This window comes from Lissotriton vulgaris, chromosome 2_1 (genome assembly GCF_964263255.1).
Source record: "Lissotriton vulgaris chromosome 2_1, aLisVul1.2, whole genome shotgun sequence".
NCBI classification, from domain to species: Eukaryota; Metazoa; Chordata; class Amphibia; order Caudata; family Salamandridae; genus Lissotriton; species Lissotriton vulgaris.
Window position 1 is genome coordinate 865,707,644 of NC_141687.1, and position 21,362 is coordinate 865,729,005.

Here is a 21,362-nt window from a genome sequence, read left to right on the forward strand (position 1 = left end):
GTGTCTTCTAGCTGTGAATCATGCTCCTCTGCTCGCACTCCCCCTCCCTTCTCCCCCTCCTCTTCGTCAGTTTCATTTGTGTCTCCTATCACTGTGAATGCTCCTGCTTCCACCAGGTAAAAACACAACCAGCCGTCAGTGCACGCTTTCACCAGGCATACACACCACCAGCTGTCAGTGCACGCTTCCACCAGGCACACACATCATCAGCCGTCCGTGCTCGCTTTTACTAGGCACACACCACCAGCTGTCAGTGCACGCTTCCACCAGCAACACACACCACCAGCCATCAGTGCATGATTTTACCAGGCCCACACACCACCAGCCGTCAGTGCACAATTCCACCTGGCACACACACTACCATCCATCAGTGCACGCTTCCACCAGGCACACACACCACCAGCCGGCCATGCACGCTTCCACAAGGCACACACACCACCGGCCGTCAGTGCACGCTTCCACAAGGCACACACACCACCAGCCGTCAGTGCACACTTCTACCAGGCACACATACCACCAGCTGTCAGTGCACGCTTCCACCGGGCACACACACCACCAGCCGCCAGTGCACGCTTCCACCAGACACACACCACCAGACGTCAGTGCACCCTTTCACCGGGCACACAAACCACCAGCCATCAGTGCACGCTTTCACCGGGCACACACACCACCAGCCGTCAGTGCACATACCACCAGCCGTCAGTGCACGCTTTCACAAGGCACACACACACCACCAGCCATCGGTGCATGCTTTCACCAGGCACTCACACCACCAGCTGTCGGTGCACGCTTTCACCGGTCACGCACACCACCAGCCGTCAGTGCACGCTTCAACCAGGCACACACACCACCAGCCGTCAGTGCATGCTTCCACCAGGCACACACACACACCACCAGCCGTCAGTGCACGCTTCCACCAGGCACACACACACACACCAGCAGCCATCGGTGCACGCTTCCACCAGGCACACACACACACCACCAGCCGTCGGTGCACACTTTCAGCAGGCACACACACCACCAGCTGTCAGTGCACGCTTTCAGCGGGCGCACACACCACCAGCCTTCAGTGCACGCTTTCACCAGGCACACACACCACCAGCGGTCAGTGCATGCTTTCACCAGGCACACACACCACCATCCGTCAGTGCACGTTTCCATCAGGCACACACACAACCAGCCATCAGTGCACGCTTCCAACAAGGCACACTCCACCAGCTGTCAGTGCACGCTTCCACAAGGCACACACACCACCAGCCGTCAGTGCACATACCACCAGCCGTCAGTGCACGCTTTCACAAGGCACACACACACCACCAGCCATCGGTGCATGCTTTCACCAGGCACTCACACCACCAGCTGTCGGTGCACGCTTTCACCGGTCACGCACACCACCAGCCGTCAGTGCACGCTTCAACCAGGCACACACACCACCAGCCGTCAGTGCATGCTTCCACCAGGCACACACACACACCACCAGCCGTCAGTGCACGCTTCCACCAGGCACACACACACACACCAGCAGCCATCGGTGCACGCTTCCACCAGGCACACACACACACCACCAGCCGTCGGTGCACACTTTCAGCAGGCACACACACCACCAGCTGTCAGTGCACGCTTTCAGCGGGCGCACACACCACCAGCCTTCAGTGCACGCTTTCACCAGGCACACACACCACCAGCGGTCAGTGCATGCTTTCACCAGGCACACACACCACCATCCGTCAGTGCACGTTTCCATCAGGCACACACACAACCAGCCATCAGTGCACGCTTCCAACAAGGCACACTCCACCAGCTGTCAGTGCACGCTTCCACAAGGCACACACTCCACCAGCCATCAGTGCACTCTTCCACAAGGCACACACCACCAGCCGTCAGTGCACGCTTCCACAAGGCGCACACACCACCAGCCGCCAGTGCACGCTTCCACCAGACACACACACCACAAGACGTCAGTGCACCCTTTCACCGGGCACACACACCACCAGCCATCAGTGCAAGCTTTCACTGGGCATACACACCACCAGCCATCAGTGCATGCTTCCACAGGCACACACACCACCAGCCGTCCGTTGCACCCTTTCACCAGGCACACACACCACCAGCCGCCGCACACTACCAGCCGTCAGTGCATGCTTCCACCGGGCACATACCACCAGCCGTCAGTGCACGCTTTCACAAGGCACACACACACCACCAGCCGTCTGCGCATACTTTCACCGGGCACACACACCACCAGCCGTCAGTGCACGCTTCCACCAGGCACACACACACACCACCAGCCGTCAGTGCACGCTTCCACCAGGCACACACACACACCACCAGCCGTCAGTGCACGCTTCCACCAGGCACACACAACCACACAAACCACCAGCCTTCAGTGCACGCCTCCACCAGGCACACACACCACCAGCCGTCTGTGCACGCTTTCACCAGGCACACAGACCACCAGATGTCAGTGCAGCAGCAGGCTATTCTCAGAGTTTCTTGGTAAATATGTGTTCGATGCCTAGGAGGGAGTGGGTCAAGAAGCAACATTCAGAGCAATAACAACAAGTTCCATTGATGCAAAGAACTGTTAACAAAAACCATGTCCAGTTATTGTAGTTCTGGCAACTTAAACAAAATAGGTAAAGGAAAGAGAGATGACCCCACTAGTTCCAGGGAACAGGGTGCTGTAGACAATCAAAGTCAAAGAAATATCCCTGGACTCCCTCCTAGGTATATACATTCACTCTACTCTGACGTGATCACACTTCATTCACTCAGCGCGTCCCATGAGGTACTTTTTAGATATAGTTCCCAAACTAAACTGTAACGTTTACAGTCTTTTTATTAAAAATCATACAAAATTCTCCTTCGCAATAGGCGACAAGTTTATATTTAAAATTTCATAAAAAAATATATTGTTCTGAAAACATTTGAACATAGAGATATCTCATACAGTACAATAAAATAGATTAAATTAAAATACATTCACAATCCTAATTGAACATCAACATTACACCAAAATTATAAAAGCATGTGACATAGTCTAATCATAGAACATAATAACATCATACATAATCAGATGCAAAAAGAAAAGCAGAAGAAACCCTCTCGTCTCTATTGATCAGATGATATTGCAACGAGGTAATCAGATCCAATAGCCTTTCCACAAATTCTCTGTGCCTTCCAGTATCCAAAATTTGTGTATATCTGGAGCCTACTAGGCTTTATTTGGATTCTATTTTACGTAGTGCGTCGACGCGTTTCTGTGTTTGGGCCTTGGATGTGGTCACATCTTCAGGACAGTGTATATTCATACGGGGTCATCAAGTTCTTATTATTGGTATCCTCTGTTATTGATATTAGATGGTCTGGGTATCCTGTCAGGTAATTATGTTATGTTTCTGTTACCACATCAGGTAATGATCCTTAGTTGGACAGTGGTCCGTGGTTGGATCTTTTCAACGTTCTGTCAATGGGTCTCTGTAAAAGTTTTGTACCGGTTATTATCCCTCTGGTCTTGAATGCATGCGAATATTCTCTTACTCCGGGGAACTCTCTTCTTTAGTCCTTTGATATTGATTATTCGCCAAGGCTTCACTTTAGGTGCAGACTCACTGATGAGTCCTTCTGTATACTCTTAAGAACTGGATATGTTCTGCTCGTATTTCACAGCCCTCTTGGCCTCTGGTACGTCTCATTCTCCGAGGCTAAGACGGCGGTAAAATGCGAGACCTATTGGCTATGCAAATGCTTGTTGTCATGAGTGTTCGGCTCAGTGAATTCTCACACCGGGATGGCATGTTTCACCATTTAGCCCTATTTTTTTTTTTGTTTCTTTTTTTTTTTACCTCCTTCTTATAGGCCAGGTGAACTGGGACCCCATGTATAATGTACTAGGGTTCCGGTTCACCTGCTCTTTAAAAAGGTGTTCTTACACTACCCCTTTTTAGATTGATGAGGACTGCTGCATTTTCCCACTAGAGTTAGTGGAACACAGTATGATGTAATCTTTAACAGCAGGCAGGCAGTAGATTGTGTCGTGGGCAGTGATAGGAACACCTCCACCTCCACCCACCAACCTAGGAAGGTTGGTGGGTGGAGGTGGTAGAAAGAATTGAAGCAACTCAGACTTCTGTTTCAATGATAAACCTGTTTAAAGCAACGTGTTATCCCTTTGTTTTATGTGAGGGACAGTTGACCCTATCTAGCACCAGTTCTGCTCCCACATCAGACCTGCTGCCTGAAAATATGCAGACTTTCTTATACGCTAACTCTTCTCGTCAAGGGTGTAGCTTCAGTTGGTATATCTGGTGCACTGGCACCGGGTCCAGAGGCACGTCCTGAACCTTGATTATTGCTGTATTTTATATTTCAATAGCAGCCAGGGGGAAATGTTCTTCCTTGCACGAGGGCCCATGACACACTGGCTATGGATCTGAACACCATACCTCTGGCTAGCTTGTCGCATTGCTCCGTTTGCTAGGAGGTGTGCTGAAGTTCACTTTCTGGATTACTCCGTTTGCATGAGATAGGCTGAGGTATGCAAAGTGCATCAAAATCATGATCCCTTCTTCTCTAGCTTGGCTTGGAGTTTTCGAGTGAGCTTTTTACCTCTTAAATATGCGGTGTAGTGGTGTGTAGGATCATGTTCCTTTTTCAAATATGTCATTTCTGTCCTCATGTTCCTTGAAATTTACGGTAAGTGAGTTTCAGTCCAGACCTGCAGCACAGTAAGACCACATTTAGAAAACTGCTTCTTTGGGTGGTAACCTTCGTGACTACCATGCAAGTATGATTGGTTTGCGGCTGTTGATGGATTAGTCCGTATGGTTGCTCTCTGACTGTGTTGTGCTGAATGTAATAATTAGTCATAGATCTTCAGGGCAGTCTATAAGGAATATGATGCCAAGAGAGAATGCTAGATTGTGCAAATGGCATGTGTGCATGCTGCAGTCCACCAATCAGTAGCACCAAAGTTGCATCTCTGGGCGCGGGAACCCTTAAACTTTTACATCTCAAAATATATTACCTTACCAGCCCACCCTTCGGTCGATGAATCTCAGAAGGTGTTAAGCTTCAATATCATGAGGCAATGTGTCCTCGCAATAAGGTTCCTTGCCTTTTATAAAAAATACAGTACATTGAGGAAAAAACAAAATCCATACCAGAGTTCTAGAACAGATATAAAAATCTTAAGGATTTATTACAAAAATTCAAAAGGTGCGGCAAAGAGATCATATATGCAGATGCATAAAGTCTATGCCAAAAGGGCTCTCCGTAAATGGAGTAATATAGAATAAGTGCAAAAATTTGAAACATTCTAAGTCCCAAATGAGCAGCAAAATCAATAAGAAAACCAACAGCATCCCTAGTAGCATCAGAAAGTCTTCTGGCTCACCCCCAACATTTAAGATTTATATATAGTTTTCTTGCAATCCTCATCGAATTCTGCTAAATTAAGGTGTCATCAATGAATTATACTCCCAGCAAATCAGAACGCTGCTTTATAAAATGTAATATTACATTAGCCTTGAAGCACTAGCCCAATACATAAATAGTGATTCTGCCCACTGTGTTAATGTCATCTGTAGATGGCAGGACAAACTAGTTGCATCAACAATAGCAAAGTATTGTGAATGAATGGAGTATAGTGAGCTAGCAGAAGGGCCTTGGGAAATGCAATATTAATGTTTCCATGTTGGAAAGTTTTCTTCAAGAACAACATCAATGGAATAAACAAACCTGACTTTAGCTGTGTGCTGCAGAAATGATGAATAGTGAACATAGAGGAGGAGACATCTATTTTGAAGAAGATGGCATCTAAGCCTAAAGTGAAACCTAGTTAATATAATCCAGATTTTTTTTTTGTTTCAAAAGCAGTAGTACCATGTCAGAGTGCACGTGCAAATTGGAGAGTAAATCTTCCTTCTGCATATGGTTAGTAATGCAGAAAAATAAAGAATGAACAAAAAGTTTACACATCCTAATGACCTTTTGTGAAACTGGGAGGAAATCTGGTTCATGTGCATTCAAATCTTTGTAATATAAACTCCGATGTTTGTAGCTGGAAATTAAAGCACACATTTTCTTTTTTTTGTGTGCATATTTATATATGTGCGAACTCGACCCGAAGTTATTGGAGCGCTTTACATGAGCACCGTATTTACATTACACTTTCAGGCACAGGGAGATTAAGTGATTTGCCCAGAATCACAGGATGTGGACGTGACCCTGAAGCTCGAACCCTGGTTTCCAGCACCAAAGTCGGCAGTCCAGTCGAGGGACCACATCCTCTCCAGACACAAATGTAGCAAGTGAACATAGCCGAATTAAATGACACACCCTAGTATAAACTATTTTGCGACTACTGCACTCTCAATCAAGAACTTCGAAAACTCATTATCATGCTTCAGTTTTAGTTCAGTATAAACGGCGCTACTGGAATTATGCGTTTCTGCAACTGTGGAGTTTTCCACATAATTATGGATTTGCCGCACTTGCCATATATAATTCAGTATCTGCTGCACAATTTGCAGATTTTTTATAAAAAATTGTTTTCAGACCAAACAGAACAAAAATCAATTAAAACTCTGCCACATATGTTATAGCACCATGGCAGGCCCTTTGCAAAGGTTAACTGTTCATCGTTCAGCTGTTGATTTTTGTATTCAAGTGCTAAATTGATACTAACGAAGTGAAACATATACTCAGACGGTGTAAATGTGTCAAAATGACAACATAATAAAGAAATTCTGCCAAAATAAGTGTAACATTTACGTTTTGTTGTAACGCCATCCACTACAGCATAACTCCAGTGGCCCAGAGTATAATTAAACTGTATTTCTGATGGGGCAACACACATTTTCAGGTGTAGTCTTCCATATTATCCCTTCAAACCACTGAATTTCAGTGGCTGTAAAATGCTGGTCAGACCCTTTCTTTAGGGCCACTATTTTACTTTCCTTTTTTAGGTTTCGCTTGCACAGGAATCGAGCTGTGCTTTTGGAATCTCTTGTATTTAACCCTTGCCTGCTTATGACGGAACAGCGCTGTCATGAGCCACGGGCCACGGGCGACGTTTGCTTATGACAGCGTGGTTCCGTCATGCTGCGTCCGCTCCGCCCACGTGGTATTAATACCCCGCCTGAGCGGGCGGGGCCGTGACCGAACCACTCCGTCATGAGCACATGCCGCCCGTGGCTCATGATGGCGTGGTTCCGTCACGAGTGCCGAAGCGCTGCGTCTGACCCCTACACCCTCCGCACTGCGGCGAAATTCGTGCCGCGGCCAAGGGGTTAATATATCTGAAAAGGAGGCTCTTATCAATTCTCCTGCAGAATTACTGTGTTCATTCGCTTTTGTATGGAATATTTTTTTGTTAACTTCTCTTGGCTGCATGAATTTATGATACTTCTAATAAAGCTGTTCACACTGTTTAAGCCCCATTCACCGTCAAGATGAGATCTCTTCCCATGGAAGAGGCGGACAGCTTCTGTATAAAGCAGATGGTTTAGCCTTGGAACATTTGTGGCATTTCCTATTCATGCCTCGGTACCTTTTTTTTTTGCATTTTGTAGGCATTATTGGATTGATTTTTTTTCCTCCAACATAATCTATTTAGTCATTATGATCACATTCTAAATGGTTTGATAAAAATCACACGTTATAAATAAAGTTAATATACAAGAGCTATGCTATTTACTACTAAACAGCCGCAAGTGCAGTTAACTTGCAGATAACGGGGCCATGATTTGATTGGTGCAGTAGGACCAGGCTGAAAAGTTATCAGAATTCCTCTAAACACATACTTTTGCTATATTAGACTACTAAACAAGCAGTCACAATTGCAGTTACCTTGCAGTTAAAAGGGACTTGCTTTTAATGGTGCTTCAGGTGCAGTGGCACTGGGGTCAAAAGCTCTAGGAACCCCTCTAAATGCTGAATATTGCTAAACGTTACTACTAAACATGCAGTCACAAGTGTAGTTAACTAGCAAGCAATAGGGTATTGATTTGAATTGTGCAGCAGATGCAGTGGCACTGTGGCCAAAAGTTTTCATGTACTCCTCGAAACACCTAATATTGCTATATTTTACTACTAAACAGGCAGGTACAATTGTAGTTATCTTGCGGGCAATCGGAAATGAGTTCAATGATGCAGGAGGTGCAGTGGCACTTAGCACAAAAGTTGTCAGAACTCCTCTAAACACATAATATTGCTATTACATTAATTCTATTCTGTCCTTCTTTCATTTTTCAAAATTATGCACTATACCACTAGTAACAGCACAATATATTGCATTTTTGTACATAAACAAGTCATAATACTTTATCAGACTTTCTGTAACTTATATGGTACAACTGCTCAGCAAGCTAACACTTACAACATAAAAATGCTTATTATTAATCACATAGGCGAAACCTAATGTATTTTCCAATACATGTAATTAAGTTCAGTTTGATCTTTCTACGTTACCTGTGTGAAAAAAAAATGTGAAGCCTTTTCCTAGCACCCCCTATAGTACACTACCAATGTACAGGTACATAAACAAGGGTGTTTTTTTGCATGAAACTCGGTACCACGGACGTGCAGATGTGCAGTACCTTAATTAGTTTGTGTGATTAGTAGAGCTCTCTGGTGCATACTGTAGCATTTGCAAGGAGAGGTTGTTGGCCATTACGTTGAAAGTTAGTACACCAGGAGTTATTAGATAGTGGCCACTACATCTGGAGTACATTTACTTCGCATGCAAGTTAATAATAATGTTATACTTCCATTTATAGTTTATTTTTATTTTTAAACCTATGCATTTCTATAATTGTAAAAATTCAACTTCCTTTACACCGTAAAAGCCAGCATCAGGCTTGGGAAGGTGGAATCCATGGTGATGGGGATGCACCCTGAAGCACCTCCTTAAAGATGTATCGCCCACATCCCAATCTGGAAAGTATGGAGCAAGGGCTGCGAACTGCAGTGCGAAGATTGGAGAGCCCAGCTCCTATCTTCGACTTCTCCAATGGGCGTTCCCAGTGCCTTTGTTGATGAGTTCTCTATGCCCACTGGCTACCGCCAGCTCTGTGAGAACACTCCTTTTTTCTGCCATGAACGGATAGATAAGCATGCAGATTCTTAAAGGCTAATGGAGGACAGAAGCTGTGTTGGGCATTGACTGTTGATGCCCTGGTTACTTACCGGTAATCTTCTTACTCCGAGACCTGAAAAACAAAGCCATAGACATGAAGCCACAATAGAGGGCCGGGAGGGAAGGGAAACTTTACTGTGGTGAGGAAGACTAGGACTCGGAGTAATGAAGATTATCAGTAAGTAACCGGGGCATTACCTCCTTGTCTGTCTTCCTTGCCACAGTAATTAACAGTGAGCCGATACCAAAGCAACAACAGTTTCATGTAAGGAACACCACTCGCACAAGGAAGGCAGATGAAAAACATAGTTTAATTGACAACAATAGAAAGACACACATCTCAAGAAACCCCAGATTCCAGGACCAAAGATGCAAAGGCCACAGGCTACTGAGAGTAGAAGGAGACCGCTTCCGTCCCTGTCTAGTCATACCAAAAGTGACAAATAAGTTGTCCACCTTACAAAAGGAAATGGTGCGGGCCAAATAAATGACCAAGGTGCGCCTAACATCCAAAAGATACAACCGAGATTCCTCCATCGACGAAGGAACAGGAAAGAAGACGGGGAGGACTACTTCAGCAGTACAATGAAAGAAAGAGGCCACCTTAGGGTCAAAAGTAGGATAAGCACGTAAGACCACCTTATCATCCAGAATGCCCAAAAAAGGAGCAGATCGAAGGAAAGCACCCAACTCCCCAACACGCCTGTATGATGCAATAGCTATCAGAAACACCACCTTGAGAGTCAAAAATGTGTTTTCCACCGACTCCAAAGGCTCAAAGGGAACCAACTGTAACGCCCTCAACACCAACGGAAGGTCCCACGGGGGAGAAGACCGCATTGGGCGGGGATGTTGGAAGGCAAGAGATCTAAAAAGAAGAGCCACCAACTTCTCCAGACACCTAAGGGAACCCATGAAAAGCCTGAGTGTCAGCCTACTGTGCACGGAGGGTAGAACGGGCTAAACCTAAATCAAAACCCTCCTTTAAAAAATCCAGCACACGAGCAGGATCCAAAGATTCAATAGACCAACCATTGCGAAGATACCAACCAGCAAAGTTGTCCCAATGTATAGCGTATGACTTCAAAGTCGAGGGACGCCTGGACTGATGAATAAGACCAGCAACCTCCACAGAACAACCACTATGGATCAGGGATTCCCTCTCAAGAGCCAAGCCTGTAGACCCATGGACCAGAACACCGAAAGAGGAACTAGAGGGCCCGTCAACGGAAACTGATCAAATGGCAATGTCCAACCCGGACACACTGCCAACTCCAACAAGAGAGGAAGCCACGGGCGACGGCACCAACCCGGAACCACCATAAGAACTAAAGCCCTCTCCCTCTTGATCTTCAGCAACACCGCCGGTATCAGGGGAACTGGTGGAAAAGCATACAACAGGCCCCTCGGCTAAAGGAAGGATATCGCATCCACCTTCCATGCGTCCGGACACGGCATAATCGTGCAGAAACAACGGGTCTTGGCACTGTCCGGAAACACAAATAAGTCCATCACCGGACACATAAACCTCTTTTGGAATGCCCGGAACATCATCTGGGTCCGAGACAAAGACCACATGGAGGGAAAGACCTGGCTTAGACAGTCCGCCATGACATTCTCCCGACCCGGGAGATAAACCGCAGACAGGGACTCCAGATTTGACTCCGCCCCACCCCCCCGCCCCCCAAGAACAAATCCGGCGACTGAGGCAACTGAGGGAACAAACTCTGCAACCCCCTTGGTGATTGATGTAAGACATGACTACCTGGTTGTCTGTCCGGACCTGAACATGGTGACCCACCAGCAGGGCAGAGAAAGCCGAGAGACCCAACTGAACATCCTTCAGTTCTCTGTAATTCGAGGAACAGGACTTCAGATCCTGTGACCATCGCCCTGCACGGAGTCATCGCCCAGAGTAGCCCCCCAGCCCAACCCGCTGGCATCCGTTGTGACCACACGAGAAGGAACAATCAAAAGGATGACCCCAGGACAGATGAATGTCATCCAACCACCAACTCAGATTCTCCCTCACCTGGGCCGACACAGGAACCTCTTGACTGAAATCCTGACCACAGGGACACCAATGAGACAAAATGTGGTTCACAATGGGATATAAGTGAAGATGAGCCCACAGAACCACCACAAGGAGGTGGACATTAGACCCTGGACCCTCAACCACATTCTCACAGGAGGACAAGTCACTGATAACCGGGACCGAATTGCACACACTATAGTCAATTTCCTTGCAGGAGGCAGGAACACCAACCCCAACTGAGTCTTGAAGTGTGCCACAATGTACGTCAGATCCTGAGAAAGAATCAGGCAGGACTTCATCCGATTCAAGGAAAGCCGTGACCCTCCTGGACATGGAGCTCCCGCTTTGAAAGAGAAGAAGCAGAAATCAACAAATCATCCAGGTATGGAAAAATCTTAATACCCCTCCCATGTAAATGACCCATCAGAGTGGCCAGAACCTTAGTAAAGATCCGTGGGGAAGAACACAGGCCAAAGGGCAATACCTGGAATTGAAGATGTTGACCCAGAACACAGAAACTGAGAAACTACATGGAGATAAGCATCATGTAGGTCGATGGAGACCCGAAAATCCCCCTGACTGATCAGAGGGAGTATGACCTGTAAGGAAACCATCTTGAACTTCATGGGAGGAATGTACCAATTCAACCATTTTAGATCTAAGACTGGTCTGAGGTCCCCGGTGTGCTTCTCCACCAGGAACAGAATAGAGTACACACCCAGTTTCTGTTGATCCATGGGTACCGTAATCACAGCGCCCTCTGCCACCAGACAACGGATGCTGTCCAACAGAGCCATCTTCAGAGAGACCCTGGGGCAAGGAGTGACCAAAAAACAGTCTGGAGGAGTCTGGATGAATCCTTGGGAAAAACCGTCCAACACCAATTGAAGAACACATTGATCCAAAACGGTATGCTTCCAGGTGTGCAGAAAGAGAGACAGGCGACCCCCTCCAGGACCCACTTCCGGAGCAATCAAGTAATGAATTGCAGGGGCAGAAGAGGAAGAAGATTTGTCAGAGAACCGGGACTTGCCAAAGGAAGGAGCACCCCGGCAACACCCCTTTCCACGAAAAGGCCGATGAGCCCGTCCCTGACTAGCAGGACTAAAGGCCCTTTGAGCCCCCAAAAAGCGGGAATGCCCAGCCCTCTATGGAGCCAGCAGTTTCTGATCTTCTGCCGACTTTTTGACCATATCCTCCAAGGGGGCACCCAACAACTTCACTCCAGAAAAAGGAATCTTCATGGGAAAACCTTTCTGCGCAGAATCGGCTTTCCAAGAACGGAGCCACAACTGGTGGCGAGCAGCCACTGAAGAGCCTGCAGTAGAAGCTGCTGCCCCCAAAGAGTCAAAGGAGATGTCAGAAAGCAGAGGAACCTGCTGTTCCATCAGAGCGAGTGTGGGAGAAATGTCCTCGCCCTGGTCTAACAACTCAGCCAAGGAATGAAAGTATTTAAGCGAAGATTGTATGGCATAGGAGGAACAGGCAGCACCCCTAATGGAAAAATTGGCAGCGGAAAAAGTGTGTTTCACCGCTGCATCCACTTTTTTATTAACTGGATCAGCCGGGGAAGCATCCTCTGAAATACTAGTCCATGGAGACGACATGCCGGCTATCAAGGAATCCACCTTTACAGATGCAGGAAACTTAACGGCAAGGTCCTGCAAAGGATATAGTTTGGCCAGAAACCGGGGAAAGTTACTCTTATCAACATCTTTCCATTCAGCCTCCAACACCCTCAAAACAGATGAGTGGAGAGGTAACGAGACTGGTTCCTTCCTTTGATATTGCACAAAGAAATCAGTGTCCTCCTCATTCACTTCGGACTCGGGAAACATCAGGTTGGAACAGATGTGTTGAATATCCCTAAGATCCGATCCCTGCACAAAACGACCTTTAAGGTCCACATCGTCCACCCCCTCCGATTCATGGGAAGGACCAGAAACAAATCTAGCCTTCTTGGAAGGAGGAACAGAGTCCTTGTCAATTAAGGCAGCCACCACCGCAGCATTAATCATCTGCTGTATCAACGTAAATGAAGGTACTGCGTCCTGAGAACCAGAAAACCCCTCCTCAGCAGCAGAAACGACTTCAGCATCAGCCTCTATCTTAGTCAAACACAAAATGACCAGCAATAACCCTATGGCAAGCAGTAGTGCTAAAAAAGTGTACCATCACCATGGAAACCAAGAGAAAACTGAATCAGGCCTGTAACTGCACGCCCTATCAATGACGTCACAACACGAGCCAAGAAGAAGCGCAGCACACCATGCGGCGACCTTCACAGAAGACTGCATGCCCCACTACGTTATAGAACCCATGAGGGAAGAGGGAGTGCGCTTGTGACCGGGAGGCTGGAAAAGCAAGGTACACAGAGTCCGCTAAAGCAGGACTCTTTAGTACCCTGGTACATAGGCATGCGGAAGGAAGGGAACCAGTATGCGCCTTAACCGCACCACCGGAAGGTGAGAACTCAATAATATGCGCCGAGTCCGCTAAGCAGGACTCTGAGTATAACCAAACGAAAAACGCAAGCGGGAGGAAGAAAACCCGCGACTGAGCCAGCTCCCCCGGTATCATAAAAATAAAGAAACACATTGGGTCCGCTAAGGCAGGAGTTGAACGTGATAAATGCTAAAAATACGCTGAGTCCGCTAAAGCGGGACTCTGCATCCCCAATAATAACATAGGCACGGCAAATCTCCGCGTCATGTTATTTCTGCATACAACAAGATTCGATCTCCCAGGGTCAACGAACCGTGCCTACATTTCTGTTACGCTTAATACTGCCCTCAACCATAGGGCCACACTGCAGTAAATTACATACAAATGTTTTCAGGCACTTTATTTGATAGTCCTGATGGTAATCCAACATCTTACAGATAAGGATCGAAATGCCATCGACATAGTTGTCAACCTTATACACAGTGATTCTCGCATTTAATATTGTGTAAAGGTGACCTCTTTATATTTTTGTTTCAGAATTTATGTATTTCTTTATAAACACAACCACAAACTGCCTGAGTCCTTTTACTTTGTTTGTCTGTTGTTATATGTGGGTCTATGGATACAGGCTTGTATCCCACTGTTATTTGACTCACAATTCTGTTCTATTTTTCAACTATTTTACATATTAAAATTGCCTTTATCCGTCTGGATACTGGCACAAATATAGTACTGATTGGGCTATATTCTTTGTATATACATTCCTCACTGTCCCTTATTAAAAGTTAGTTCCCAAGGTCCCTGACCGATCCTAATTGGGTTCCCTTGTTTTGTTTACATGACCATGATATAAAGGCAGGGCACTGGAATTAGGTGGCCATGGCGGGCCAAACTATGCGGCAGCAGTGACCAAATTATGCAGCAAGAAAAAGCACATTATTTCTTTATTGGTACTATTTAACACCCAAATACAGCAATTAGCAAAATAAAGGTGACTACTTGACCTTTTGAAAAGGCCTTTCGCTGCACGGCAACACATCACTGAGCTTATATTAACTTTTAATCTGTTTGAATTGGAAACAATTTTATTTGGTAAAATCAGCAGATTCAACGAGATCATGGATTATGTATCCGCAACGACAAATACGTTTGTTTAAACCTCAAGCCACAAAATTGCTTCATTCTAGTGTCCACGATTATAAATTTTAGCAGCTTTAAGCTGCAAACCTTCTTCCCCTCAACTCTTTTTCAGTCATGTCATAAAGGATTGAGATGCTTTATGAATGTGGTGTGTGTGACGTGGTCAAACACTCTGGCAGTGCACGCATACATTTAGTACATTGAGACATTGTGGGAAGCACTTGGCATGTACATTTTGTTTGTATGTATGTGTGTGCGTGTATATATATATATATATATAAATACATATACATATGCATATATATATATATATATGTGTGTGTGTGTGTGTGTATAGATATATATATGTATGTGTGTATATATATATATATATATATATATATATATATATATATCCACAAATTGGCCCCTCTTTTCCGGTCAACGGGCGCTCTTATAGTGGTGCATCAGACAAACGTCAGAGCCTTGCCGATAATATTTTCCAAAACACTTTGTCCAAAGTAAATCCTCGCACTCGCAACGATAAATAGCGCTGAAATCCAAGTCCGCTTTTCACTCCATTTGTATTGGCAGCAAAACCAGAAGCCCTACGCGTTTCAAGGCAGCGTGCTTCTTGCTCATGGGGAAAACGAACAAAAGAAAATATTTATATATGTGTGTGTGTGTATGTGTATATATATATATATATATATATATATATATATATATATATATATACAGAACTCCATCTTCAAAATACCCAGTCTCGAGGCAAAGACTAACACGGACCCAGTAAGTTGAGTATATGAAATTATTTATTTCCATTGACACCATGCACCGCCATGACCCGTTTCAGCCTCCAGAGAGGCCTTGATCACATGACGCTCAAAGTGCAAGCCACCATTTTAAAGTGCTAGTGCTCCATATCACATGACCAATAAATCTAAGGATATAGAAAAAATACTGCTGGGGGTCGCAACATAACATGTCTATAAGTCTGTAGCAACAATTTCATTATTACATTAATGAATAGAATTTGATGACAGTAATGGTTCAAATAAGTCTGAAAAGATGTGCAAATAACAATTACAGTGCAGAAATAGTTTTCTGTGCAAAATTGTGCAAAACATGATAAACCCCATAGTGGGGTAAGCAGCACTAATACATTGAATAAATATAAAGTGTAGTTGTTCATGCAAATTGCGGTCATCAGTAAAAGAGAACATACAATTTTAAACAAAGTTGTTACTATTTCATCCTGATGAAAAAAATGATTACCACTAATGGATATTGATACTTTTTCTTGCACTTTAGCCTTCAGTATTGCTGAAGCAGAAATAGAATGGAATATCTTCATCCTATGCTGTAAGCAGTAGTGAAGCTTGAACAAATTGTAAACAGCTAACTCTAAGATGCAATAAACACGGTGATGCCCTTGCCTAAATTGATGCTTTAGTGCATTGTGTACAAAACTACGCAATGTAAAAAATAGCCTGTGATCACACATTAATTCATGGCTACCCCACTGGGTAAAACAGGTCTCTAAGAGGAGCCATAATTTGTGAATTATAAAAATCAATACAAAAATGATTTAAAAATAGTCATTCTCTTCCTCAATAACATACACTGAATAAGATCACCATGAAATTAGCCTCTAAAATGTGTACAAAAAGAATAAATATAAATACTTATTACATCATAAATTTCTTAAAAATAACCTATACTTTTGGTTATTTGTAAAATCCTAACATCAGGTTCCTGGAGTTTAGGATAGTGGACGACATGATAGACCCAGTGTAAGCATTGCGTTATAAAATTGCTATTGGGAAAATAATAGGGGTACTCCATCAAGTGTATACCGAGATAGCTGAATAAATCCGTATATGACTTGCATACCCACAAAAAGATCCAATAAGGTCATGTTAATAAGTGTAAAAACAGGAGGAGTGAAGTGTAAACAAGAGGGAAAAGTGAATAAAACGAACACGGGAAGAGTAGCTACTGTCTGCAAACACAAGATACAGTGAGACAGATAGACAACTGTAATTACTAATCCAGTGCTATCACCTGCAATAAAACTGGGAGGAGAATTACAAGTGTGTATAAAGATTCTCACTCGAGTTGAGCCCGTTCGGTCTCTTGGTATCCAGCTCGAGGATATATCTGGTTTCCAGTTTTCTGAGTAAGGCCTCACGGTCCCCACCTCGGCGAGGAGGGGGCACCTTGTCAACCACAAAGTAGCTGAGAAGTTCCAAGCTACTATTGTGGGTCTCTTTGAAATGTCTGGCCACCGGATACGTGGCATCATTATTATTAATGTGCTGGAGTACACTTTTGTGGGCCTGCAATTTGGTACTACCAACATATTTCAGGCCACACGTGCACTCCAGCACGTACACAGCGTTGCCCTGGTGGTCTGTAGGCGAAGGTGCCTCAGATGGTGCTTTTTCCACCTGTGTGGATTTGCAAGTTAAGATGCTCCATTATCGGGGGTTGGATCATATGAGGAGGCTGTGCAGTGGATTTTGTCATTGTATATGATGGCAATTCCTGTTCTGTGTGTGTTGATTTGTGTTATGTTATAGCCTTCTGTGGTGGCGATGGCAATGTCTGTCGTACTGACGGGGTTCAGCCAGGTTTCTGTGAGAAAGATGACATCCGGGTCGAGAGATGATATTGTGTCCCATATCTCCATGGCATGTCTCTCGAGTGATTGTGTATTGAGTAGAATGCACTGCAGTTGTTCCGTGGCGGTCTCGTCTGTTTAGTGGATGCAGTCATGTTTGCGGTGTCTTTGGCATTGTTGGTTGCATCGGTGTTGCAGGTGAAGCGGCAGGTCTGGCAGGAGAATAGTCCTCTGGTGTTCTGTGGAGATGTATGCACGCATAATGTGAAACGACTCCCCACAGACTGAAAACAAAAACCGCATCCTTCTAGCCACAAACACTACACAGTGTAGCTTGCTATTGGTGTGGGTAAGTACTTAAGTGTCCCACTTAGGGGGAGCTAGTGCTACAGAAGTGTGCCACCAAAGCCATTCTTCATAGTTGTTCTTTTCACTACATTGAATTTCGCTTTACCCCCTCTTTTCAAATCTGTAGATCCTCCTACGGTTCTGAGGACTCATTAAGGTAGGCTGTTTTCTATATGGTGCTTCTTTTGATGTGTTTCCTCTTTTTGTTTCTATCACAATTTCTTATTCCCTATACTTGAAAACATATGCATTCCTTGGTAGAATGATTTTAATTGGATACAAAGGTGTTTTTTTTTGTTGCACGATAGGAACAACAATCGTAATAATTTGTTCTTTATTCAGTGATTCTCACTGCAGTTTTATGTCTTAAACAGCAATAAATCAGAGGTGCATTGTTATGCAATATAATGGTACTCTATTGATCAACTTCAGATTGATGTGTTGAATGGAATGGGCTGAACTCGGTGGGAATCTGATGTGTGACCTCTTGGACAGAGATCTTCTCACCAGCAAGTATGTAATTCACTGAGCCTTTCGTGTTGGCTAATCGACTTTCAATTTTGTCTTCCTACCTCCTTCACAGCAGCAACAATCCGTTCCCCTCCTACACAGTAGGAGGAGACCTGAGGATAGATGATGATAAGAACCTGTGGAGCTCCCCTGGTGACTTGTCGCACATGGAGGCAGATGATGACAGGGTACTGCAGAGCTTCTTGGAGACCAGGAAGCAGCTGGACAAAGATTCAGAGGTGAGCTATCCAATGCCCAAAGAAGCATTCTTTGTGGGTGCCCGTTTATGTATTGTGGGACACATCTGCTCACGGATTCTTAAAACAAGTTCTGCTTTCCAAGTTTCAGTGGTGACTGGAAATATTTTATCTTGGGAGAGAAGTCAGTAAGTGCTGGTGGTGGTTTCATCTACCATTGCACCTAAGTGCATGATTGTATAGGTCAACTCCTTTGAGACTGAGATAATACAGCACTATAGCACTATCTATTCAAAATGATTACTCTCTGTAAATTTCAGTGTTGGAAAGTGGGTTATTGATAGGGGAAAATGTAGGTCTGCCACTGGCAATAAGGCCACTAACACATGATAGGACTCAGCATAAGTCTTAGAAAATTATTCCTATGCTCAACCCTTGGTAACATGGCTGCAAGCATACAGGCTTAACTTCAAAGACAGGTATGTAAAGCATTTAAAAACACCATTTCATTAAATAATTAAGACACAACACAAAATAAAAATCCAACACCTATTTATAAAAATAGATAATATTTTTATCTTTTAAAGGACACCAAAACGAAAGAAATCCACTTTAGGGACCCAGAAATATGAGTTTTTAAAGATTAGTCACTTTCTAGTGCTTAGAAACTAACAGTGCCCCTTTTAGTCTTTTCGTTTTCTCTGACCGGGACACACCTTTATAAATTGTTCTGAAGAATTTTCTCACCACTGTGGTGGCCACCTTCTTCAGCAAGCGGGGTCCAATTACAACTCCTTCCTGGAGTTCTGCTTGTGGGTCCCAAAGTATCCAACACACAATCCAAGGTTCTGGAATCTCCAAGAGGGTCCTTGAAAGTGTGAAACTTCCATTCCGCAATCCACTTGAACCAAACCCTTACAAATCTACTGGTACTCCAGGCTTTGAATTCTTTGTGGGGCTGTCCAGGCGAGCTCTGTTAACCTGTAGCTTGCAGGGAGATCCACTCTTGAGTCCTTTGGCAGCAAGGTAATCCACAGGGCTGCAGTTTCACTTGGTGCAGTCTTCAGAGGTCAGGCCTCCGAGTTCTTGCACAGCAAAATCTTTTCAGCAATGAGAGCTGGGTAACTCCTCATAGTTATGACCACATCCTGTAGAGTGTGGCATTATTTTGTCCCAGAATGCATCATCCTTCCAAATCCATAATGGCTTACTTTCCAACAAGGAGGTAAGAGCTGGCTAAACACACCCCCTGGGATGGCTTATTTCCATGGACTCTCCCCCTTCCATCTGCACATACCTTCCTTAAGCCTAGCCCTGACTCTGGGTCAAGAGTGTCAGTGGAACTGAAACACAGGCCTCCCCTCTGCCTTTGAAAAGCATGGTTTACGACTCCACCCCCTGGCCTGGTATTCCTATAGACCAGCACACTGCCCTCCCAGCAGAGTGGTTCTTTATCACCTCTTCAAAGCAGCCTGGCTAATCCACTTAACTTTCACCAATCAGGGCAGACCACTGAAAGGCTGAATATGGATGTAAAACAAGAAAGTCTTATAACTTCTTGTATATACACTTTGGAAAAATCCAATAATATAATATTGTTGGATTTACTATTACCATTCTGGGATCTCTTTGAATAGTCCGGCTAGTCCTCTCCTATCAATATTTATTAATCAATAATTTCCTACCATGTTAACCTATGGGCCATGGGGTTTGCATATGGGGAGAATGACTTGGGCCAGTTTTCTATCACCAGGGCTTATAAAAACATATTTTATAAGTATTTCCCTAATCTCTACAGGCCCCTCACCCTCTGCGCATTAGGGGAGACTTCAGGGGTTCTGAATCAATGTGGGAAGTGAAATGTTAAAATTTCACTTTACCCAGGCACATAAAAATTCATTTTATAAGGGTGTACCTTATAGATAACTGACCCCCACCCCTGGGATACCTACTAGGGGTGACCCTGGGGGTCCCTAATATGCAGAAACATGATAGGTTTTTCATTTTTAAGGGCCCCTACCCCCAAAGTCGAGTTTGGGCACAATTCAAGGTTTAAAAACAGTTTTGGCAACCAGTGCTGCTTTTAAACTGATCCTAGGCTTCAGCACGGCATACATGCTGGGGCAGAAAATATGCTGGCCTCTAAACTGCCATGCCCCAGGATACTTGAGACTTCTAGGTAGTTTCAATCCCCTTATATGTACTAGGGGCTTATGGGGTAGGTCATGCCAATTACAGGGGTACCCCACCATACCATAGTGTACCCTAGTATGTGTTGTGTGTCTTAACTGTAGTCTGTGTTCCTTTTAGCTTGGCACTGACCCTGGTTAAACAGAGCCCAGGGTCAGTCGCAGTCAAATACCATCAGTTCCAGTCAGCAAAAAGTTAGGGGGTGCCCAGGGCACAGGATGACTTTGCAACAGTCAGGCACTGTGTTGTGTATAGTCGGGGTGCAAATGTATAGGGTGTCAGGGTTGTGATTCTCTCCCCCTCCCTTCCAAAAAAATGCCTTTTTGTCTTGGTAATTGGATCTGGGTTCCTGAGTTGGGTCAAGTCTGCTATCTGTCAGTTTTTCTCAGTGTGAGCCAAAAATTAAAGACCAATTAGTGACCTTTAATGTAAATGAGAGAGACAGAGAAACCATCTGGTGCCTGAATTTCCAAATGTGAAACCAGTTAACCTGAACTCAATACTAGCTTGCCTGCATGTTCAAAATATGTGACTCTAGGAAAATATTTTATTTAAGAGAGCCTCCTTTTCTTTGTGACATTTGAGCACACTTTTAAGTACTTACGTTTGGATGTGCACTGTACAAGCACCTCTTATATTTAAATTAATATGCTATAATGTTGCTCAATCTTTAAAAAGAATCTAGGCCATCTTCAGGGTTAACTTGACTACTGTCGTGCTCAGTTCACTAATGACATTGACGTTGGGGGCGTG

At 44.7% G+C, this 21,362-nt stretch overlaps 1 protein-coding gene across 1 annotated transcript in view; it reads left to right on the forward strand.

The window, feature by feature from the left end:
• Nucleotides 1–21,362, forward strand: part of LOC147731314 (melanoregulin-like) — a 189,731-nt gene that overhangs the window by 85,412 nt on the left and 82,957 nt on the right. Inside the window, exon 3 of the mRNA XM_086954181.1 lies at nt 18,296–18,461. Coding sequence (XP_086810307.1) covers nt 18,296–18,461 — 166 coding nt within the window. The remainder of the gene's footprint in view (nt 1–18,295; nt 18,462–21,362) is intronic.